The 19,919-nt window shown below is 51.5% G+C and overlaps 3 protein-coding genes across 6 annotated transcripts; 1 reads left to right on the top strand and 2 right to left on the bottom strand.

The window, feature by feature from the left end:
• Positions 1–92: 92 nt before the first annotated feature.
• CSTF1 (cleavage stimulation factor subunit 1) lies at positions 93–9,361 on the bottom strand. The gene is made up of 7 exons (XM_063404203.1): positions 8,608–9,361; positions 7,741–7,902; positions 6,806–7,001; positions 5,304–5,581; positions 3,489–3,686; positions 2,636–3,026; positions 93–1,401 (listed from the first exon to the last, which is right to left on the bottom strand). The coding sequence occupies exons 1-7, from the start codon at positions 8,725–8,727 to the stop codon at positions 1,142–1,144; spliced, it is 1,605 nt and encodes a 534-aa protein (XP_063260273.1). The 5' UTR covers positions 8,728–9,361; the 3' UTR covers positions 93–1,141.
• AURKA (aurora kinase A) lies at positions 7,008–14,955 on the top strand. 4 transcript variants are annotated; one of them, XM_063404204.1, is made up of 9 exons: positions 7,008–7,732; positions 9,846–9,933; positions 10,590–10,869; positions 11,370–11,469; positions 12,077–12,268; positions 12,501–12,639; positions 12,975–13,123; positions 13,674–13,848; positions 14,148–14,955. In XM_063404204.1, the coding sequence occupies exons 1-9, from the start codon at positions 7,572–7,574 to the stop codon at positions 14,331–14,333; spliced, it is 1,470 nt and encodes a 489-aa protein (XP_063260274.1). In that variant the 5' UTR covers positions 7,008–7,571; the 3' UTR covers positions 14,334–14,955. The 4 variants fall into 4 exon arrangements, with proteins under 4 accessions (XP_063260274.1, XP_063260277.1, XP_063260278.1 ...); XM_063404207.1 differs by lacking the exon at positions 7,008–7,732 and adding an exon at positions 9,258–9,348 and having other exon boundaries at positions 14,148–14,953; XM_063404208.1 differs by lacking the exon at positions 7,008–7,732 and adding an exon at positions 9,328–9,450 and having other exon boundaries at positions 14,148–14,954.
• A 299-nt stretch (positions 14,956–15,254) lies between these two features.
• Positions 15,255–19,274, bottom strand: FAM210B (family with sequence similarity 210 member B). The gene is made up of 3 exons (XM_063404209.1): positions 19,019–19,274; positions 18,126–18,298; positions 15,255–17,090 (listed from the first exon to the last, which is right to left on the bottom strand). Exons 1-3 carry the CDS (start codon positions 19,157–19,159, stop codon positions 16,874–16,876), a joined length of 531 nt encoding a protein of 176 aa, XP_063260279.1. The 5' UTR covers positions 19,160–19,274; the 3' UTR covers positions 15,255–16,873.
• Between the last annotated feature and the right edge of the window lie 645 nt (positions 19,275–19,919).

The following is a 19,919-nucleotide window of genomic DNA, read 5'->3' as shown; positions in this document are numbered from 1 at the left end:
AACAGAGACAGACGAAGATTTCTCAGTCCAATGGAAGTGACATTTCTGAGGTACACATATAAAAATTCAGATGCACAAGTTTCTTTCTTTGAGAGGATACTAAAGGTCTGTAAGGCAAAATTATTCTCATTCTCACCTGCAGCAGCACTGGGACATTTTAGTTGCAATGTGGATATTCCTTAAAACTGTTAGGAATTCATTTTGAGGTCCCACTTGTGAAGATAAATTCAAAAGAGGGTGAGATGAAATGTAGGTTTCAACACCAGAACTAGAAGACCATTTCTTGAATTCGTCTAAACAATTTAAAATCCAGTTTGAATTCTCATGGCACAACTCAGAACTGAAGGCCTACTTGGCCAATAAACAAAAAACACAAAGAATTCACCAAAATCCCAGACTGAAAGATACAAACCAGAGCTTTACAAATGATGGATTGTGGCTGAAGGCAGCTTAAGGCTTCATAGAAGTATCTACACCAAGTTCTGCTGCTCTCTGTGTGATCTGCTCTCTACCAGAGGTCAGTGGGATTGCACAGACACAGCCCAGGGCAGAACTGGCTCCTTCTGGAGCTGGACACAGCTGGACACTGGCTCTGAGCAGGACACAGTCCCCTCATCCCGTGTGTGATTCAGGCAGGGAGGGCAACCAGCTTGATTCTCCACGCCCTCCCTTCGGTAATCAGAGATGACTTACAAAAAATTCAACCACACACTAATAAAAACATTAGTGTGGGGTGCAGAGTGTCAGCGTTTGTGGTTTTGCTGCCCCGTGTGGCAGAACCAGGCGTGGGCAGCGGGCAGTGCCCTCAGTCCGTGGTGGATCTGCGGTACCAGAACCAGGGGCAGCCCTGGGGGCAGCCCCTCAGTCCGTGGTGGATCTGCGGTACCAGAACCAGAGGCAGCCCTGGGGGCAGCCCCTCAGTCCGTGGTGGATCTGCGGTACCAGAACCAGAGGCAGCCCCGGGGGCAGCCCCTCAGTCCGTGGTGGATCTGCGGTACCAGAAGCGGGGGCAGCCCTGGGGGCAGCCCCTCAGTCCGTGGTGGATCTGCGGTACCAGAAGCGGGGGCAGCCCCAGGGGCAGCCCCTCAGTCCGTGGTGGATCTGCGGTACCAGAAGCAGGGGCAGCCCTGGGGGCAGCCCCTCAGTCCGTGGTGGATCTGCGGTACCAGAAGCGCGCTCTGTAGTCGTCGCTGCAGGTCATGAAGCCGGGGTTGGTGGGCGAGTGCACGATGCAGCGCACGATGCTGTTGTGGCCCAGGCTGAGCAGGTTCCTGCGCTCGGCGGTGCGCGAGTCCCAGCAGCACAGGCTGATGGTCCTCTCGTCGGGCAGCAGCACGTAGTCCTCGGTGTGGTTGAACACGGCCTGAGTCCTGTGCACCTGGCGGCCGCTCAGACCGGCACCTAAACACGGGCAGCAAAACAGGCACTTTCAGCAGGCTTTCAATAGCTCAGAGTAGCAATTTTCTACAAAGGAGCTGCATTTTCTCTGCTGTTCAAGCACAAGCTGCAGGCGATGCAATAATGAATATTCTTGTGTAGGATTTGAGGCCAGCCTGTGCCCCAGCCCAGGGCACTGAGTGCCATGTCCCAGTGTTGCTTGGACACCTCCAGGGTGGGGACTCCAACCCTCCTGCCAAGGCCTGACCGCCCCTTCCATGGGGAAATTCCTGCTGCTCTCCATGTAGATATCCTAAAATTCCTTAGGGGACAGAAGGAATACCTACTCCAGCTGTGCCATGTCCAACCCTTTACCTACAGGAGTGTTTTTACCTTGTATTTTTGCACGAGGTTTTCAGCTGTGACCAAGCAGAAGGAACACGGGGAGGAGAACCCACAGGGTCCTTGGGGGCTTCTCAGTGTATTTATCACACAGCACCCGTTGTGTGACCTACCCTGGCCACACCTTCAGATAAAACGTGTTTCCCGCAGACCCTGAGCACTGCACAGATCCTCCCCGGGATCCGCCAGCTTCCCGGGAACGTGCTGCTCCCTGGTGGCCACCAGCAGCACAGCTGGGCTGCAAAAAGGCACCTACAAACCCCAAAAGCTGACACACACCATTTCCAGCATCTTCTGTGCTCTTACAGCTTAAGCACATCACTGCTGCTGGCACATGTAAGGCTTCCACAGCCTTCGTTATTCCCTAAATCCTGCTGAGATCCAAGCAAGGAGTCAGCATGCTCTAAGGATGACTACCTTGCACACAACTGCATCCTTGGAAAAGAATACACCAAAAAGGGAACAAACGAGCTGTAGGTACATTTCAGAGTACTGCCACGGCTATAGAGACAGAGTTAATGGTTAAATCAACTGCCCTGAAATAGCTTCAGTGTTCCTTCTTACTTTTTCCCAATTCAGTGATAACTTCCCTCCAGAACAATGGAGTGAGTAATAATGTCAGAAAATGCTCCAAAATCTACTCAGACTAAAATATGTTTACACTGACACACAGAATCACAGCTTCTCTTCTAGAATTGGTCTAATGGAAATGTTCCCAAAACTCTTGGGCAATTTATCCTCAGATCAGCAGTTTCTCCATTGCCTTGAGGAGTTATTATTTTCTGACAGTATTTCCAGCCCTGCCACGGCTCAGCACCTGCAAGAGAAGGTATCTGGAAGGTCACCTGCCACATACCTGTGTACTTCACCAGCGTCCGGCCAGTGGATATCTCCCAGAGCTTAGCCACAGAGTCTTTCCCACTGGACAAGATATACTTGGAATTTTTAGAAAAAATAGCAGAGCAGACTTCAGCTCCGTCGTGCGCCTTCTCGAAGGTGGTGATGCAGCGGTTGGAGACCCCATCCCAGAGTTTGATGCAGCCGTCCTTGCTGCCTGTCACGTACATGTTGGCGCTGGCGTTGTAGTTGACGGAGCAGATGGCGTCCGTGTGCTGGTCCTGGGGGTTGCAGGACACGAAGCACTGGAAGGTGTTGATGTCGTACAGACGCAGGGTTGGGTGCTGGGTGCCCACCAGGATGAAATCCCCAGAGGGGTGGAAGGAAATGGAGCGCAGCATCTCTGCTTCCTGTCGGGATAAAAATGTATGGCGGGGTGAGGAAGGGGAAAAGCTGAAATGGAAGGGTCGGTGCTGGGGGTGGTGAAGTGCTAAAAAATGAATTATCAGCACAAACTGGGAAATGTTTCCTGTGGGATTGAAATGACAGGCTGCCCGTGGCTGTATTGTAGTTTTTGTCCTGCAGCCTGCAGTGCCCCCTTATTTTGGGATATCACATTCCCCAAGGCCACCACCACACCTAATCCCAAACGCTCATCCAGAACTGAGCTCCAAGTTAATTCAGATTAGAGCTGGTCTCATGAGTAAAAAGCTGACAGGCTCTAGATTTGAATACAAGTGTCCATGAGGCACAGAATTAAGACACAGTAATGTCTGCAGATGTTGTACCTGTGTGCCCCTAACCCCTGAGGCCCAGCCCAGCTCACAACACCTCAGCACGCCAACATCTGAGCTTTGGCTGCAGCATCTCACCTGGATGTATTTGAAGGCTCTTTTGGCAGAAGGTTTAGAATAATCAAACAATTTCAGAGTGTAGTCCCTTGAGCCAGAAGCCAGGATCTGTTCTGTTGGGTGGAAAGCTAGACACGTCACCTCATCCACGTGATCGTACAGAGTGCGGATCACAGGGTGGTTCTCCATGTTCTGCTGTGCTGTCTCGTTCATCATGACCTACAAAGAACGTTCAACACGTTGCTGGTGGAAAATAAAGCAGGTTTTTGACAGGAAAAGTAGGTTTTAGGCTTGCCAGAGTGGCTGAACAGCAGCTCGTTTCTGAGACGACCAGGCACACAATCTGTTCCCTTGGTAATCTGAAGGCCTTTATAGGTCAACAAATAAGATTCCTGTGTCTTTATGAAGGTCAAAACAACTTGGCTCAAGGACAAACGACTTCAGTGACAGAGAAATGGTGCAAGAAAATATCAACTACATAGACAGCCCAAAGCAAAACACTGACTGTTGGAAGAATCAGGAGAAGCTGCACTGAAACTGCAGCTCTCTGCTGAGAATTTGGTGTGTGCTCTGTGCAAAAATATCCCACTTTTCATTGCCACCTGATAACTGCCTTGGAGAAAAATAAAGCAAATCAATGTGAAACAGTTCTGAAATACCCAGTGAAAACATGGGTGGCCATGAGGGCTGCAGAGGCCACACGTGGGTTTAACATGAACTGTGCTCAGTCAATACAGCCACCATCAACACCCAGCAGAAGCCACTTCTGGCTCAGTTCTCTCCCTGCTGCCGGGGGTGACACCAGTGTCCTTGCCCTGGTTCTGCTTCCTTCAAAGGGACTTAGGAGCAGCTGCTGGAATTTAGTCCAGCCCACTGAGGCCACAAGGTACAGACATGGCATGGAGAGAACTCCCAAAGTGATTACAATCCATTATCCCAATGGGCGTGACTTGGACAGGATTCCCAGAGTGATTACAATTAATTATCTCAATGGACATGGCATGGAGAAACCTGCTGAAGTGATTACAAGCCATTATCCCAAAGGGCATGATATGGACAGGATTCCAAGATTCCAATCCCTTACCCCAAAGGGCATGGCATGGACAGCATTCCCAAAGTGATTCCAATCCATTACCCCAAAGGGCATGGCGTGGACAGGATTTCCAGAGTGATTCCAATCCATTACCCCAAAGGGCATGGCATGGACAGGATTCCCAGAGTGATTACAATCCCTTACCCCAAAGGGCATGGACAGAATTCCCAGGGTGATTCCAATCCCTTACCCCAAAGGGCATGGACAGAATTCCCAGGGTGATTCCAATCCGTTACCCCAAAGGGCATGGCATGGACAGGATCCCCAGATTCCAATCCATTACCACAAAGGGCATGGCATGGACAGGATTTCCAGAGTGATTCCAATCCATTACCCCAAAGGGCATGGCATGGACAGGATTTCCAGAGTGATTACAATCCCTTACCCCAAAGGGCATGGACAGAATTCCCAGGGTGATTCCAATCCGTTACCCCAAAGGGCATGGCATGGACAGGATTCCCAGAGTGATTCCAATCCATTACCCCAAAGGGCATGGCGTGGACAGGATTTCCAGAGTGATTCCAATCCATTACCCCGAAGGGCACGGCATGGACAGAATTCCCAGGGTGATTCCAATCCGTTACCCCAAAGGCCATGGCATGGACAGGATGATTCCCAAAGTGATTCCAATCCATTATCCCAAAGGGCACGGCATGGACAGGATGATTCCCAGAGTGATTCCAATCCGTTACCCCAAAGGCCATGGCATGGACAGCATTCCCAGGGTGGTTACAACCCCTCACCTCGATGGGCATGGCGCTCTTGGCCAGCATCCTCTCGGTGTCCAGGATTTTGATGGAGGCGTCGGCCGAGCCCGTGGCGATCAGCTGCCCGTCCCTGCTGTAGGTGGCCACGCGGCAGGGCCCCTTGTGGGACGTCACGTAGCAGGTCTCGTACTCGGACGCCTCGGGGGACATGGTCTGCACGTCGGCGTCGAACTCCAGGTCGATGCCGGTGCCCGGTGCCACGGTGTCGGAGCGGCCGATGGCGTACTGCACGGCACTGTCATCGTTCTCCATGCCTGGGGACACACGGGGCGCTCAGGGCTGCCAGCCCGCTCCTCACAGCCCGCTCCTCACAGCCCGCCACGGCCTGGGGAAGGATTTGGGAAAGGCAGCCCCAGGGCAGAGCTGGGCTGGTGGAGCAGGTTTGGTCACACAGCACCGGGAGAAGTGAATGAGAGCTGGGCTGTGCTGCAGGCACAGCTCCTGATTCACACTGGGAATATCCCAGTGAAGACTGGGAAGTGCTGATAAATCACTGAGAATCAGACACCGGTCAGCAACAAGCCCCAACACTGTTACACGAGTTTTAAAGAAAACAGCCAAAACATTTACTAATTCTTCCCCTGTTTTACTGCACCAAAGGCAAACTACTCCAGCACTGCAAGGGAAAAAATTCGCTGGTCTTCAAGCCCACTTCAGACTTTTATCTTTATTTCCAGGATGCAGCTACAGACCAGAGAGTTCAGCACTGGAAGTGGCAACAGGGCAGACACAGGAGTTTTCAGCCCAGTGGTGATCTTTTTGCTGCTTTCACCTCTCATTTCAAGTCTAGAATTTATATTTCAAACAGACACAGAGCTTCATGGATTTATACCCTCAGAACTCAGCTAGTTCAGGCAGAACCAGCTGAGTTACACACTGCCATGGCCAGAGATCTTCAGGACTTGGCCAGCTTGTTCCAGCAGCAGCTCAGGGTTTTCCCTGTCCTCCCTACACTGCAGCACTTACAGAGGGAAGCACAGGGACAGAACAGGTGTCAGCCCTGCTGAGACCCCACAGGGTGAAGCTGTTTCCTGGGGACTGATATATAAAAGCCAGCAAAGATTGCCAATGGAAGGATTTGCTCCCTCTCCAACACTATCAGGAACAACCAGATAGAAATTATTTATTTCTGAAGTCAGCAGAACTGTGAGGGTGAGATTTTCCTTCAAAACTGTTGGCTCAGTGATCCCGTTTACTGGGATGTTCTGAGAAGGTCAAAACACTCACCCAGAACCCTGAGTGTCCTTAGGGGAGTTCAAACAGATTTGGGCAACATCAGCCATGTGGTTTGTTGTTAATGAAACAGGAATGCCCCTCAAAAACCCCACAGAGGCAAAGGCTGTACCCAAATGTACAAGTGCTGTGCTATTACCAGACACCACCTTTGCATCAAAAGTGTCTTTCCAGTGACACCAACCTCTTAATTCACTGGGGAATTAGAAACTAGACTTTTATGTCAGCTTTTGACTCTGGCTTACCTAACTTAATTAGGTGCAGCAGTTGTTCAGAGGGTGCACAGACAGACTGTGGTTTGATCTCATTTATCAAGCCATTGGCAATGTTGATGTATCCATCATAGAGCAGCTGACTAATTATCAGTTTGTAAAGTTGCTGACGGTCTTTCAAACTGACTTTTGTCCTATACATTGTGAGCAGGGACTGCCTTGGGGGGGCCTGGAATGAAGAACAAAAATCACATACAAGAGAGTTGCATGAAACCACCTGGAACGAATCTCAGGGCTGGCACCGAATATTGCTGTGGTTTTGGTGAAAAGGAGAGATGGAGGAGGAAAGCGGGGGAGAAAGAGGAGGAAAAAGGGAGAGAACGAGGAAACGGGGAAGAAAAAGCAGGAGAAACGGAAGGAAAATGGGAGGAAAAGATGGGAGAAAGGGAATGGGAAGGGAGAAGGGGGAGAAATAGGCAGGATAAAGGGGAGGAAGAGAGTGGAGAAAAGGGAGGAAGAGAGTGGAGAAAAGGGAGGAAGAGAGTGGAGAAAAGGGAGGAAGAGAGTGGAGAAAAGGGAGGAAGAGAGTGGAGAAAAGGGAGGAAGAGAGTGGAGAAAAGGGAGGAAGAGAAAAGGGAAAGGAAGAGGGGAGGAAAAACCTGTTGCGCTTGTTTGCTGTGTAAATGAAAATCTCGGCCACGAGCCGAGCCGGACCGTGCTGGGCAGCACCAGAGCCGGCAGCAGCGCTGCGGCAGGAGCCGAACGAGCCGGCCGGTGCTGCCGGCGGGCCCGGGCTCCGATGGATGGATGCACGGGGCGCGCAGGACAGCACCGCGCCGGCCGCGCCGCCCGCCCCGCGCGGGCCCCGCGCCCTCCCCGCCCTCCCGCCGGCCGCGGGCGGCCCGGAGCCCCGCGCGGGGCGGTGCCGGAGCCGCGGGCGGCGCGGCCCCGGCGGTCCCGGTACGTACCGAGCCTTCCTTCTGCCGCCCGCGCTCTGCCCCTAAGATGGCGGCGGGAGCGCGGAGCGCATCGAGCGGCGGCGGCGGCAGCGGCGGGGGCGGCCGGGCCCGCAGGACGCTCCTCCGCGAAGGCTGCTGCATCGAGCGCCCGCACATCGATGGGAGGCGGCTCTTGGGGGGGGGCGACACAACGGGGCGGCGTCACGTGACCGCCACACCCCCTACACCCCCCCCACCCGTGTCACGTGGCGGGGAGGCGGGACACCCCCCCCCCCCCCGGGGTGGGGACATGGCGGGGGTCCCATCCCCGTCCCGCTTCGGGGGTCCCCGATCCCCATTCCCTCCCCGCTGGGGATCCCCAGATCCTTCTCCCCGTTCACCCTTCCGAGGTCCCTTCTCGCCATTCCTGCCCTTCCGGGGGTCCCGCCCCCCAGTCTCCCCTCCGGGATCCCGGGGGTCCCTTCTCTCCACTCCTCCCCTTCCAGGGATCCCGGGGGCCGCTCCCCCATTCCTCCCTCTCCCGGGATCCCGAGGGTCCATCCCCTCGCTCCCCCTTCCGGGGATGCCTCTCCCCATTCCCGTTCCCCCCTTCCGGGGGCGGCGGGGCCTCGGCGGAGGCCGCAGGGCCGCGCTCGGGGCGGGATCGCGGGCGGGGGCGCGGCGCGGGCCCGGCCCCCACCGGGCGCGGGGGGAGCCCGGGGGTTCTTTTGTGTCGCAGCCGCAAAGCTCCGGAGCGCCGCTTCCGCCAGACCCCGGATCCCAAACACGGCGACGTGAACGGGCTGGGAATTAAGCGGCTGGCGCTGCTGCCCGGCGCTGCGGGCGGGCCCGGCCCCGTCCCCAGCGCAAACCGTCCCTTCCCCGAGTCCTACTCACGTCAGCCTCGAGAAAGGGCAGCCGGAGCGGGCGCGGGTCGAGCAGCGGGGCTGCCATGCTCGCCATGCCCCGGGGCAGCTGTCGTCTGTCACACGCTGCAGCGACACGGCGACCCGACATCTTCTTTTTACCTATCCTGAACCACTTGTAAACACCAACACACACAAACAGGGTCTCCTCCGCTCTTGTTTTCAGCACCGCGGAGACAGTGAAAAGTTGCCTTGGCTCGCAGTTCTTCACAAGCCCCAAGCGCCGATTGGAGTTTTCCTCGCTCCGCGGCGCCTCGCAGGGACCCGCGGGCTCCGGGGCAGCCGCGCCTCACGCCGCGCTCGCCGTGCGCTCCTCACGGGCCGCGCTGCCGCTGTCCCGGCGCCTCCTCGGGAGCCGCGCGGGGCCGGGCGCTGCCGGGGGCCGAGCCGCGAGGGGTCCGCGCGTCGCTCGGGCCGGGCCGGGCGGTGCCTTCGCACTCGGCACTCGCCCTGAAGCGCTGGCGGCACGTGGCGCTGCCCGGGGCCGCTCGGCCGGGACGCACCGGGAGGCTCCGGCCCTGCTCGGCCCGTCCGGGGGGGCACCCACACAATGGCCCCGCTGGCGCTCGGCCCCTCGCGCGGTGGCAGCAGCGCCGCTCCCCGGCCTGGCCCGGGGGTGGGTGGGGGTGTCTCGGGGGGGGTCTGGCGGGAGCGGGACTGACCTGGCGGCGCTCCGGGGCACGGAGCGGAGCGGAGGCGGCGGCGGCCACAGGTGGGAGCGCGGCGCGTTACGCGATTTGCGTAGCGGAAGCGGCGGCTCGGCCGGCGGGAAGTGCGCGGGCGGCGCGCGCCGGGGGGCGCGGCGCTACGCAAAGTGCGTAACGCGCCGCGCGCCGACAACGCCGGCCCACGGGCGGGCGCGGCGGGTGCGCCCCTCGCGGCGCGGCGGAGCGCGCCCGGCAGCCAATGGGAGGGCGGGCCGCCCGCGGGAGAAACCAATCAGCGTGCGCGGGGCGCGGGAGGGCGGCCAATGGCGGGCGGCGGGGGTTTAAAGGGGTATTTAAGGCGCGGCGGTTTGAATTCAAACAGCTGCACAGGCCCTGAGGCGGCGGGTCCGCGGTGAGCGCCGGGGCCTGGGTCCATGGGCGGGCGGGCGGGCAGGGGGGTATTGATAAGGGATCGCTATCGATACAGAGTGATAATTGATAAGGGACGCGGGACTGCCTGCGATCCGCTCGCTGAGCCCCGTTGGCTCCTTCTCGCCCACAGCCCGAGCCGAACGTGCCGCTCCCGCTCTGGCGCTATGGACAAGAACATGAAGGAGAACCACGCTGCGTATCCCGGCCGCGCTGCCAAGGTAAAAGTATTAAACACGAGGTTTATGTTGGTCTTCCTGAGCGGTTTCCTGTGCTGCATCGTTGGTCTCGCTGCCTGGGAGTTAGCCATTATAATTCTGGTCGGTTCAGGGAGTGGCAGTTTTTAGTTTCTATTTGGTGGGTGCGTTTCTCCTCCTCACTTATTAGCTACAGGTTTCAACTAGTGATTTATCTTTCAGTAGCTTTCTCTGGGAACAATCAGAGCCTAGAGCTGACTTTTAATATTATTATTAATATTAGCATATCTTATTAAATGGGGAAATCCTCCTTATATATTAAGTATCTAAGAGCCTTTAAAGAGAAAGCGAGTGAGTGTAATCAAGTTATTTTAGATACAGTTTTTAAAAGCAAGCACTGTGTCAATGTCACTGTTGATACACGTGCAGCGGGGTCAGGATCACCCCGATTGTGCATTTTTTCCATTTAGAAATACAGGTTTCTCACTAGTTTACACAAAACCAAATAGGCCGGGTAAGATTTTGAAACAGCATAAGCAAAATTTGCTTTTAATCACCCCCTGAATACACGATTGTCAGTGTTCTGTTAAGTGCTTTGTGTGGTTTTGTCACCCTAAATGGGGCCATGAAGATTCGGGTGTGCTGCTTCACAGTGAACACGTTCTCGTTTCCCTTTGCAGGTGGCAAACGCCATCGGGGATGTCCCCAAACGCGTCCCCGTGGCCCAGCCCTCAGCCCAGAGCCGGTTACTGACCAGCGGAGCTCCAGCCCGTGTTCTGTGTCCTGCAAACTTCGCCCAGAGAGTTCCCGTGCAACCCCAAAAATCAGCGCCGTCAACCCAAAAACTGCCCAGCAGCCAAACCACGCAGCAGCTCCGACCCAAACCTTCCCAGCAGGCGACTGTGAGGCCTCAGGCTGCAAGCAAGAGCGGTGAAAAACCTCCCCCGGCTGCAGCACCTGGTAATTCTGAGCATGATTTACACAGCTATGACACCCAGGATACTCCTAAAGCTGCTGCAGTCCTGGAGGGAGGCTCCTGGTTGTGCTCCCAAACAGAAGAGCAGCACATGGTTCACCTTGGGTGTTACTGCACTGTCCTTGTGAATTTATCTCTAAATTAACCACTTAGAGCCAATATGGTGTGAAAATCTTCCAGGTTCTCAGCAGCCAGCTGGGAGTTGACGCAATTGGCATTCAGACCTCACAGCTTTTCCAAGATTTGTGCACAAGAATACTTTTATTTGGGGAGGGGGAAAGATCTCATGGGTTTTTATTCTCAGAAAGGTTTTAAAATTATATTTTGTCAGCATTCTTTCCTAGCAGTCAGTTATGCTAGGTTGCTTAAAATACAACTGAGTGGGATCTAGGAGCTGATTCAGATGATGCACAGGGGTTAGATGTGTTCCCATGTGTGTGTTTGTGGGTCTGGTTCATACACTGATTTCCTTCTCTACACACAGTTAAAAATCCTGAAACAGAAAGCGCCTCTAAACAGAAAACGGAAGAGACTACTAAGAAGAAAACTGAAGATACCAAAAAGAAAAGTGAGGAGACTAAAAAGTAAGTTTTATGGCTAAATTCTAGGTAATTCTGGCTGGAGTTCCCTTGGCTGTGGAGCCTGGTGACCCCCACGTTTTGCAGACACAACACGAGGAAAGCTGCCTTTGCCCTGATAATTGTCAGGAACAAGGACTCGCTGGAATCTAAAGAAAACTTTGGGCTAAATGCAGAGTAGCTCTTGCCATGGAAGAACACTGATAGCTGCTGCTATCACGAGATGTACTCCTGAAAACAAAGCTTCCTTCATCTGGGCAGGAGGCTGGAGTCTAATCTGGGATGAAATTGGATTTGTTTATGGCAACCTGGAATTGTTTTGCCATGCCCTGGTGATGTGTCTGGGGTAGGAGTGTCTAAAGGAGCCCAGCTTGGTAAACAGTCTTCGTTTTGTAGTAGTGTGGTTGGTGTAGTGTCTGCAAAAGCTTCAGGAAGGAAGAAAATAGCTTTCAGAACTTCCTTTGGAAAAATCTCAATGCCTTTATTCTCTTGGTGTCTTAAAAGACTAAAATCTAGTTTAGAGCACTAAGCATCTTTTGAACAGGAATGTTATAAACTGTTAATTTGAGTCAAAGCCAACACAACTATTGAGCTTTTAACTTTCCTCTTGCAGAAGGCAATGGTCTCTTGATGATTTTGAAATCGGTCGTCCTCTGGGGAAAGGAAAATTTGGGAATGTGTATCTGGCACGTGAAAAACAAAGCAAATTCATTCTTGCACTGAAAGTGCTGTTTAAAACACAACTTGAGGAAGCTGGAGTAGAACATCAGCTACGGAGGGAAGTGGAAATACAATCGCATCTTAGGTAAAGTTTAGTAACATCTACTCTGCTTTGTTTGCATCCTAATAAAGAAAGTGACCTTCAATATGATAAGGTTTCTTCTTTCTGATAAGATTTCTTTGTGTGTTGTGAGCTGAAGGAACACGGATGAGCTGAAATTCCCGTGCTTGCCTTGAAACTGGGGGGGAGCAGGACAGGGAAATCAAAGGTTTTGGACAAACACCCTGTTCAGTAGAACACTGAAATCTCTTTGCAGGCATCCCAACATCCTCAGACTGTATGGCTACTTCCACGATGTGACAAGAGTCTACCTCATCCTGGAGCACGCACCTCGTGGAGAAGTCTACAGGGAGCTGCAGAGGCTCACCAAGTTTGATGAGCAAAGAACTGCCACTGTAGGTTGTTCCAGCTTCCTCTCCATTCCCCTGGGTATCTGGAATATCTGCAGGACAGAGCCAGCCCTTCAGATCAAGTTCTGTGTTCTGCTGGGGGAAACTGAGATTCCTTAGCTGCTGGTTGGCATGTGGGAATAATTGGGAAGACTTAGTGCTGTGCAGGAATTCATGTTCAGCATTGCTTAATATTGCAAGGCACAGCCTGTATTGCCAGGCTTCAAGGGTTAAGGAATAATTGCTTTAAGTTAAAACTGTAATTATGCCTCAAAAAGGCTGTGCTGCAGCCAGATAAACTCAGGTGACAATGTGTTAAAGATTGTTCTTTCTGCACCCAGTACATCACAGAACTGGCAGATGCCCTCTCGTACTGTCACTCCAAGCGTGTCATCCATAGAGACATCAAGCCAGAGAACTTGCTGCTGGGATCAAATGGAGAATTAAAAATTGCTGATTTTGGGTGGTCTGTGCACGCTCCCTCTTCTAGGTGAGAATTCAGTGAAATCTTTCTGTATTTTCAGTTTCTGTGTCACACAGTGGTGGAATGGAGGTACAGGGAACTTTTTGGAATACTGGGGGAAAAGGCCGCTACAACTCCGGTCCTAACAGGCAACTGGAGTGACAGAGGAGTGTTGTTATCCTGGTTTTTAGTTCAAACCTTGCTGGCCCTGAAAGGGAGCTTGGTGTGTAGGGTTACTGTGGTCCCTGAGAGGACAGACCTGCACCTGGACTCACACATTACACTGGCAATTTGGTTATTTCTTAGTGGGAAATTGCACCTGACAAGGGAGGAACAGATTTGTTCTGGTAAGTGGGGTGAAGACAGGAGCTGAGACTGACTGACTGCAGGGACTGAGATACTTCCAGAAATGGAAAATGTCCTGCTGGCTCTTCTTTCCCTGCTCTCCTGGTGGTGCTGAGTCCACTGAGGTGAACTGCACTGAGGTACAGATGATTGCCAGCATTAGTTCTTATCTGGCTCTTGAAATAGATCCTCTAATTATCTTAATCAATAATTAACTTGGACTTTTCTTCAGGAGAACAACTCTCTGTGGGACACTTGACTACCTGCCTCCTGAAATGATAGAGGGAAGAACACACGATGAAAAGGTGGACATTTGGAGCCTGGGCGTTCTCTGCTATGAATTCCTTGTAGGGAAACCACCTTTTGAAACACAAAGCTATCAGGAAACCTACAAAGCTATTTCCAGGGTAAGTGCCATGCTTATCTGGATTAGCTGGGTGATGCTTTTAGTTCTAGAAAGGTTTCAGCAAACTTAAGTTTGAAGCATCATAAAAACAAACACTGTAATACACAAATACACAAGCAGGGAGAAGCTTGATCAAATCAAAACAATTTGATTTCATCTCAGTAGGCAGAAAGGGTGCAGGGCCTGCAAGGCTGGCACAGCTTTCAGGGTGTAACTCAGAGGTTAAATAGAGCCCTTTGGTTCTGTTATTTGGTTATTACTAAAGAACTTTTGCATGATTTTTAATCCTTTTTTCCTTAGGTGGAATTCAAGTTTCCTCCGTTTGTCACGGAAGGCGCGAGGGATTTGATTTCCAGGCTCCTGAAGCACAACCCCTTCCATCGCCTGCCCCTGAAGGATGTTCTGCTCCACCCCTGGATCACAGCCAACTCCACCAAGACTCCCACCAGCAGGAAGAGTGATGGAGCTGCCCCATCCAAAACATAGTTTGAGGAGGGTGACTTGTGGATCAGCAAGAAGAGCCTTGTACTGTGACTACTGTAATGCTTACAATAGGAAAAGCAGGTCTTGGGAGTCTAGTGGCAATTGGGGATGCAAATCCTTGGGTTGGCTGGTGTCTTAAACTCGAATTGCAGCGTAAGATTATTTCACTTCTAGCTGGAGCTGGTGGAATATTGAATTACTTGAACTCAGTTCCACGTGGGCCAGGTTTGCTGATGTAAGAATGAAGCTGTTGGAGGCTCCTGTGCTGAAAATGGTTCGTTGTTCCACCACAAGGAAGTTCTGGCTTGTGGAACAGTGCAATATTCTGGAGAGCCTGCTCCTCCCTCCCTGGGCTGCTCAGGGTGTCCGACCTGTGGTTTAACCTGAAACTGAGCACGTGAATGCCTTTTCAAATGTTCTAAAAATGATGTGGCAATTAGTTTTGTCTCTAGTTTTAAATGTGAGCACTCAATTTGTAAAATAAAGAGTTGTTATACTACACCCAGCAGGGTGAGGTTGCCTGTGGCACTGCTTGGCTCCAGCACAGCTGAACTCCTGGTCCTGGAGGTGAATTCCCAATGGATAATCCCCACCTCTGTCAAAAAGGAAGCTCCAAGTGCTGGTACCACACAGTCATTCACCATCCCACAATCCCAAATTAAGATTACAAGGTAAATACCACATGTGCTGCTACTTCACCTGCTGGGTTTATTGAGAGCTTGGCTCTGTTCATTTTCCAATGAATTTATTCAAAGATCTCCCATCTGGTAACATTTTCAAGCCCTTTCTCTCAGAAGTATTTTCAGATGATGTTATGTCACAGCAAGTAACAACAGCAGATGTTTGTAAGACAGTCCTGAAAAGGGACCAAGGGTCCACCACAATCAAGACCAACTCTTTTCCAGTAAAACACTTCAAGCAAACTAAGAGAAAGCAGTTTATTATCTTTTTAGAATAAGACTTTGCTATTTTACAATTTTAAAAAATGATCCTTCTACAAGCAAGGATTCCAGAATTCAAAATATATTCTCGAATTAAGTTAAAATATACTTTGCAAAAAAACTTTATCTAAACAAACTGCCAGTAGTTTATACAGCCATATAAGTAATCAGAATTCTAGCCATAATTTATATGAAGCTGTTTCTTTACAGCAAGAAAACTTTAGTGCTGGTGCCTTCTACTGACTTTTAGGTACATTTATTTTAAATTACTTCAGCTTTACATATGGTATTGAAAAAGAACCTTTGAATATTCCTTCTCTATTGCATTTAAGACAAAACATGCTGCTTAGAAATTATTTGAACTGACGTAAACAAAGCTGCCTCGGAGTTATTTTGGAATTCTTATCCTTGGTCCAGATGAAACCTGGGACTTTATGGGGGGAAGGAGTTAAGGTGCAATTTAATGTTCTGGCTGAGATGAGGCAAGAGGCTGCTCATAACAGGAAGTTATTTGCTCCTCCTTTCCTCCCTCAGCCAACTCTCATCAAAACTCCACCCTTTCTTCCTCTATTTACTAAACTTTAGCAGAAATCAAAAGCATCAGGCTGTTTTCCTGCTCTGAGTTAAATCAGAGTTGTGTGTGATCACTGCTACACTCACCAGTCTCAGCCCAAAGCACAGGAATTCTTCCTGGGAAGCTGAGAATTGCAATGTTTGGACTTCAGGTGCAGATTGGAGTTACACACACAGGAGAAGAAAGCTGCTTGGGTGAGTTTGAAGTTTAAAAAACAAAGTGTGTTTCCAGTACAAATCCAGATTTCAAAATATTCAAACCCTCCAGCTTCTCCCTGCCTTGATGCTCTTTGGAGTATTTACATAGGTAATTCTGGTTACATTGATTACAGCAGACTCAGGATTTCTTCTGAGTCTACAGATATTTAAAAAACAAAAGGACTTTAGTAAAGCTGGCACATTTTCAAACAATAAAATCTTGGACTATGGAAGCACTGCACGTAGTTTTAGAACAGTGCTTCACCTATTGTGACTAAACCAATTATGACTTCAATAATTAATCACAAGGATACTCCTACTGAAGGGATTTCAGTGCCTGTGTTGTACTGCAAGGACTATAATAAAAGCCTCTTCTAGCAAAAGAAACACCCACCTGCCAGTTTAGATTCCAATATCAAGAGAATTACCCAGGTAGTGAGATGTTTGTTCTGCTGGAAAGAGAATCTCAGTTTCTTAGCTACTGAGTAATACTCAGTAAAAAGTAGCTACTCAGTAATAAATGAATGCTATGATTCTGTTTTGAAAAGAAAAAAAATGAAGGCTCCAAAAGCTGGATTACAAAGACCCAGAACTGTGCTCGTTGTCAAGCACTTATGTTCCCACCTGAAGTGCAAACCAGAGCCCGTTTGAACAGGTTTCTCCTAAGAATAAGTGGCAAAAGGGGAAGGACACAAGGACAGCACTTTTCCCAGCGACATTTACCTGAAAGAACCAGCAAGAAACGCGGGATGAGATCAACCTGAGCCCAGAGCAGTGTCTGAAGGAAGCTTTGCACCCGAAGAGCCCGTGGAGCAGGAGGAGGCAGGGGGCTCAGGGGCTGGAGGCGGGGGGTTTGAAGAGGCCGGCCTTGCGGCAGTAGCGCACGAGGAAGGGCACGGACACCACGGTGATGCTGATGCGCACGGGGGCGAAGAGCTTGTGCACGGCGTAGGCCAGCACGAAGGTGCTGGTGCCTGCTGCCACCCGGGACTGCAGGGACGCCTCGCTGAAACCCAGCCGGAGCAGCACCGCGCTCACGTCCACGCCGCTGCGGACAGGGGACAGACAGCGCCTTAGCAGAGCCAAAACACACCAACTCCTGGGGTGTTTCCATGAAATTTAACCTGTCACAACCCCCACTCGGCCTTCAGAGGGAAAATTTCTATTCAAAGTAACTCTTAAAAAGTTACTGTGGATTTGTGTTGGAATTTCAATCCTCTGAAATTTGACATCAAACTCTGTTCTGTGCCTTGGGGGAATTTATCTCCTAAGCACAGAGCAATGCAAACCAAATGAGGTTTCTCGAATTCTGACACTTGTTAGGCTTAGTGTTCTAACACAGGTGTACAAAATGGCAAATTATACAAGCAAGTGAAGTGTCAAGGATCCCAAACGGGCATTATCCACTGAATTCATTAATATAGACACAGCAGATTTCATTAGGGATTCAACCATACCTAGAGGAAAAAAATGTTGTCACCCTGAGCCGCAATGTAGTAAACAGGAGAAATCAGGCATTAACATATTCCCACTAAAGTCAGCAGGGAATCTTTGGGGTAACAACACATTCCCCTGTCTCCTCAGCTGGAATACCTCATGCATTCCCACAAAGCCACACACACAATTCCCCACCTGACTCCTGCATGGTTCTCTCGCATTTGCACTCCAATCCTGTTCTAGTGGCTGTTATTTTCTGCAGTTCAACTGCACAAACTGTGTTCAACACCCAGAAGAATATGTTTATCTCTAAGCCCCAGCACTTTTGCATGGCTCTATCTCTCCAGACCAAGCAAGAACAAAAGATATCTGCAAAACAAATACATTTTCTGCCCGGTCAGTTATGTTGGTGCTGTGTCTGCTGTTTTCCCTGGTGATGAACGTGTGCAAAATGTACAACTCTCTTGTCTCATCCCTGATGGGAAATCAGGTCCATTTATGGACCCATCCACACTCAAAATTCAGGAGGTACCTTATAGATCCAATAGGCATAAAGTGCCTGTCTCCAGTCAGAGAGAAGCACAATAGTTAATGTATTTTACTCTTACCACTACCTAGGGGTGACAGACAGCTGTACAAACCTCACCTTGACACAGCCAGGTAGAAGATTCCCAGAGATACTAAGGAAATTCCAACATGGAAGGAAACCCCGACAGCACCATATTCTTTAAAAATTTGTTTCAGCTGCTGGGACTTGTTGAGTTTCTTGTTTTCAGCACTGAGATCATTGGCTGTCTTTTTGAGGGGTTCACCTGCATCCTAAAGAGAAAACAATTAAAAGCATTTCTTAGCATTACACATAAGATCATACTACAGTTAGCTGAAACAGTGAAAGAAGTGCCTCGCACACAGGGTGATTTGGGAAGACAGTAACTCCTTCTTTCCCACATCAGCCCAGACAAGCTCCCTTCTCCCAACTATTCCTGTCAAAGGAATGCACCGAGCTCGGTGTAAATCCTTACACAACTCAGGTTTCGTTATTAAAAGCAGATTATTAGATCCAAACGTGTGCCGAGGCACACCCACACAGCTGCCGGAGCCAGGACAGGAGGTGTGAGAGCTGTTTGCTTCCACCCACAGCTCAGCTTCACCCTGTGACTCCTCTGAGCACAGCTGGTGGCTCCAGGGCTAAGCAGGGGCACTGCAAGCCCACCTGGTACCGCTTAATAACAGCTCAGTAATGGAACAGATCCAGCGTTTAACTTCTATAAACCACCCTTAATGGATGAGCTGATCAAAGGAAGAACTGTTGACAGCAAGCAACACGCAGCTGTCGCCACGATGTAGACAACAACCCGGCATAAACACGATTTATTGATCCCACAATTGACTGATGCGAGAGGGGCGGAGGTGAAGATACCTCCACAAAAAACAAAACTTTAAAGGCCACCCCCAAAAAAAAAAAAAAAAAAAAAAAAAAAAGCCGAAGGAGCGGTTTGCGGGCGCCCGGCGCGGCCCCTCAGCGCTCCCCTCACGTACCTTGGCGCTGGCGCGGCGCGGGCCCGGCCCCGGCGGGAGCGCGGCCCAGGCGGGGCGGGGGGCGCAGCGCGGGGGCACCGGGGACAGCAGCGGGGACAGCGACGGGGACAGCGACAGGGACAGCCGGCACAGGCGGTACATGGCGGCACCGCCGGCACTCGGCAGCGGCCCGGCCCCCCGAGCGGCATGACGGGCCGGGCACACGCCCCGACCGCCTCCTTAAAGCCGCAGCGTTCGCGGTGGAGAGGCTCGGGTGGGTGCTGTGCCCAGCCGGGCTTCGGGTGCTTCCAGGGCCGCCCCACCGTCACAGAAAATCCAGTCTGAGCCTTCCCTCTTTGATTTTGAAGTCATTTCTCCTCGTCATGCCTCTCCAGGCACTTATAAATAGTCACAGAGCTGCAGAATATGCTGAGTTGGACTGGACCCACAAGGATGAGCCAGTCCGGCTCCTGGCTGTGCACAGGGCACCCCAGGATCGCCAGCAAACGAGAGGGATAATTCCTGAGGAACTGGGGTGACAGGGCAAGGGGGAACGGCTTCAAATGGAGAGAGGGGAAATTCAACGGCTTCAAATGTAGAGAGGGGAAATTCACACCCCACCAACCCCACCCTGGGCATCCCTGGCAGCGCTGTCCAAAGGCTCCTGGAGCTGTGGCAGCCTCGGGGCCGTGCCCATTCCTGGGGAACCTGGGCAGTGCCAGCACCACCTGGGGAAGAACCTTTCCCAAAATCCAACCTAAACCTCCCTGCACAGCTCCAGCCCTGCCCTGGGTCTGCCACAAGTGCAGCACCTTGCACGAGGCCGTGCTGAATTTGGCGATATTCACACAATCCCACCTCTGAACCATTCCAGATCTCTCTGGATGCCATCCCATTCCTCCAGGAATGAGCACCCGACACA

This window comes from Prinia subflava, chromosome 8 (assembly GCF_021018805.1).
Source record: "Prinia subflava isolate CZ2003 ecotype Zambia chromosome 8, Cam_Psub_1.2, whole genome shotgun sequence".
Taxonomy (NCBI): Eukaryota; Metazoa; Chordata; class Aves; order Passeriformes; family Cisticolidae; genus Prinia; species Prinia subflava.
This window is presented reverse-complemented; position numbering and strand designations above follow the sequence as displayed.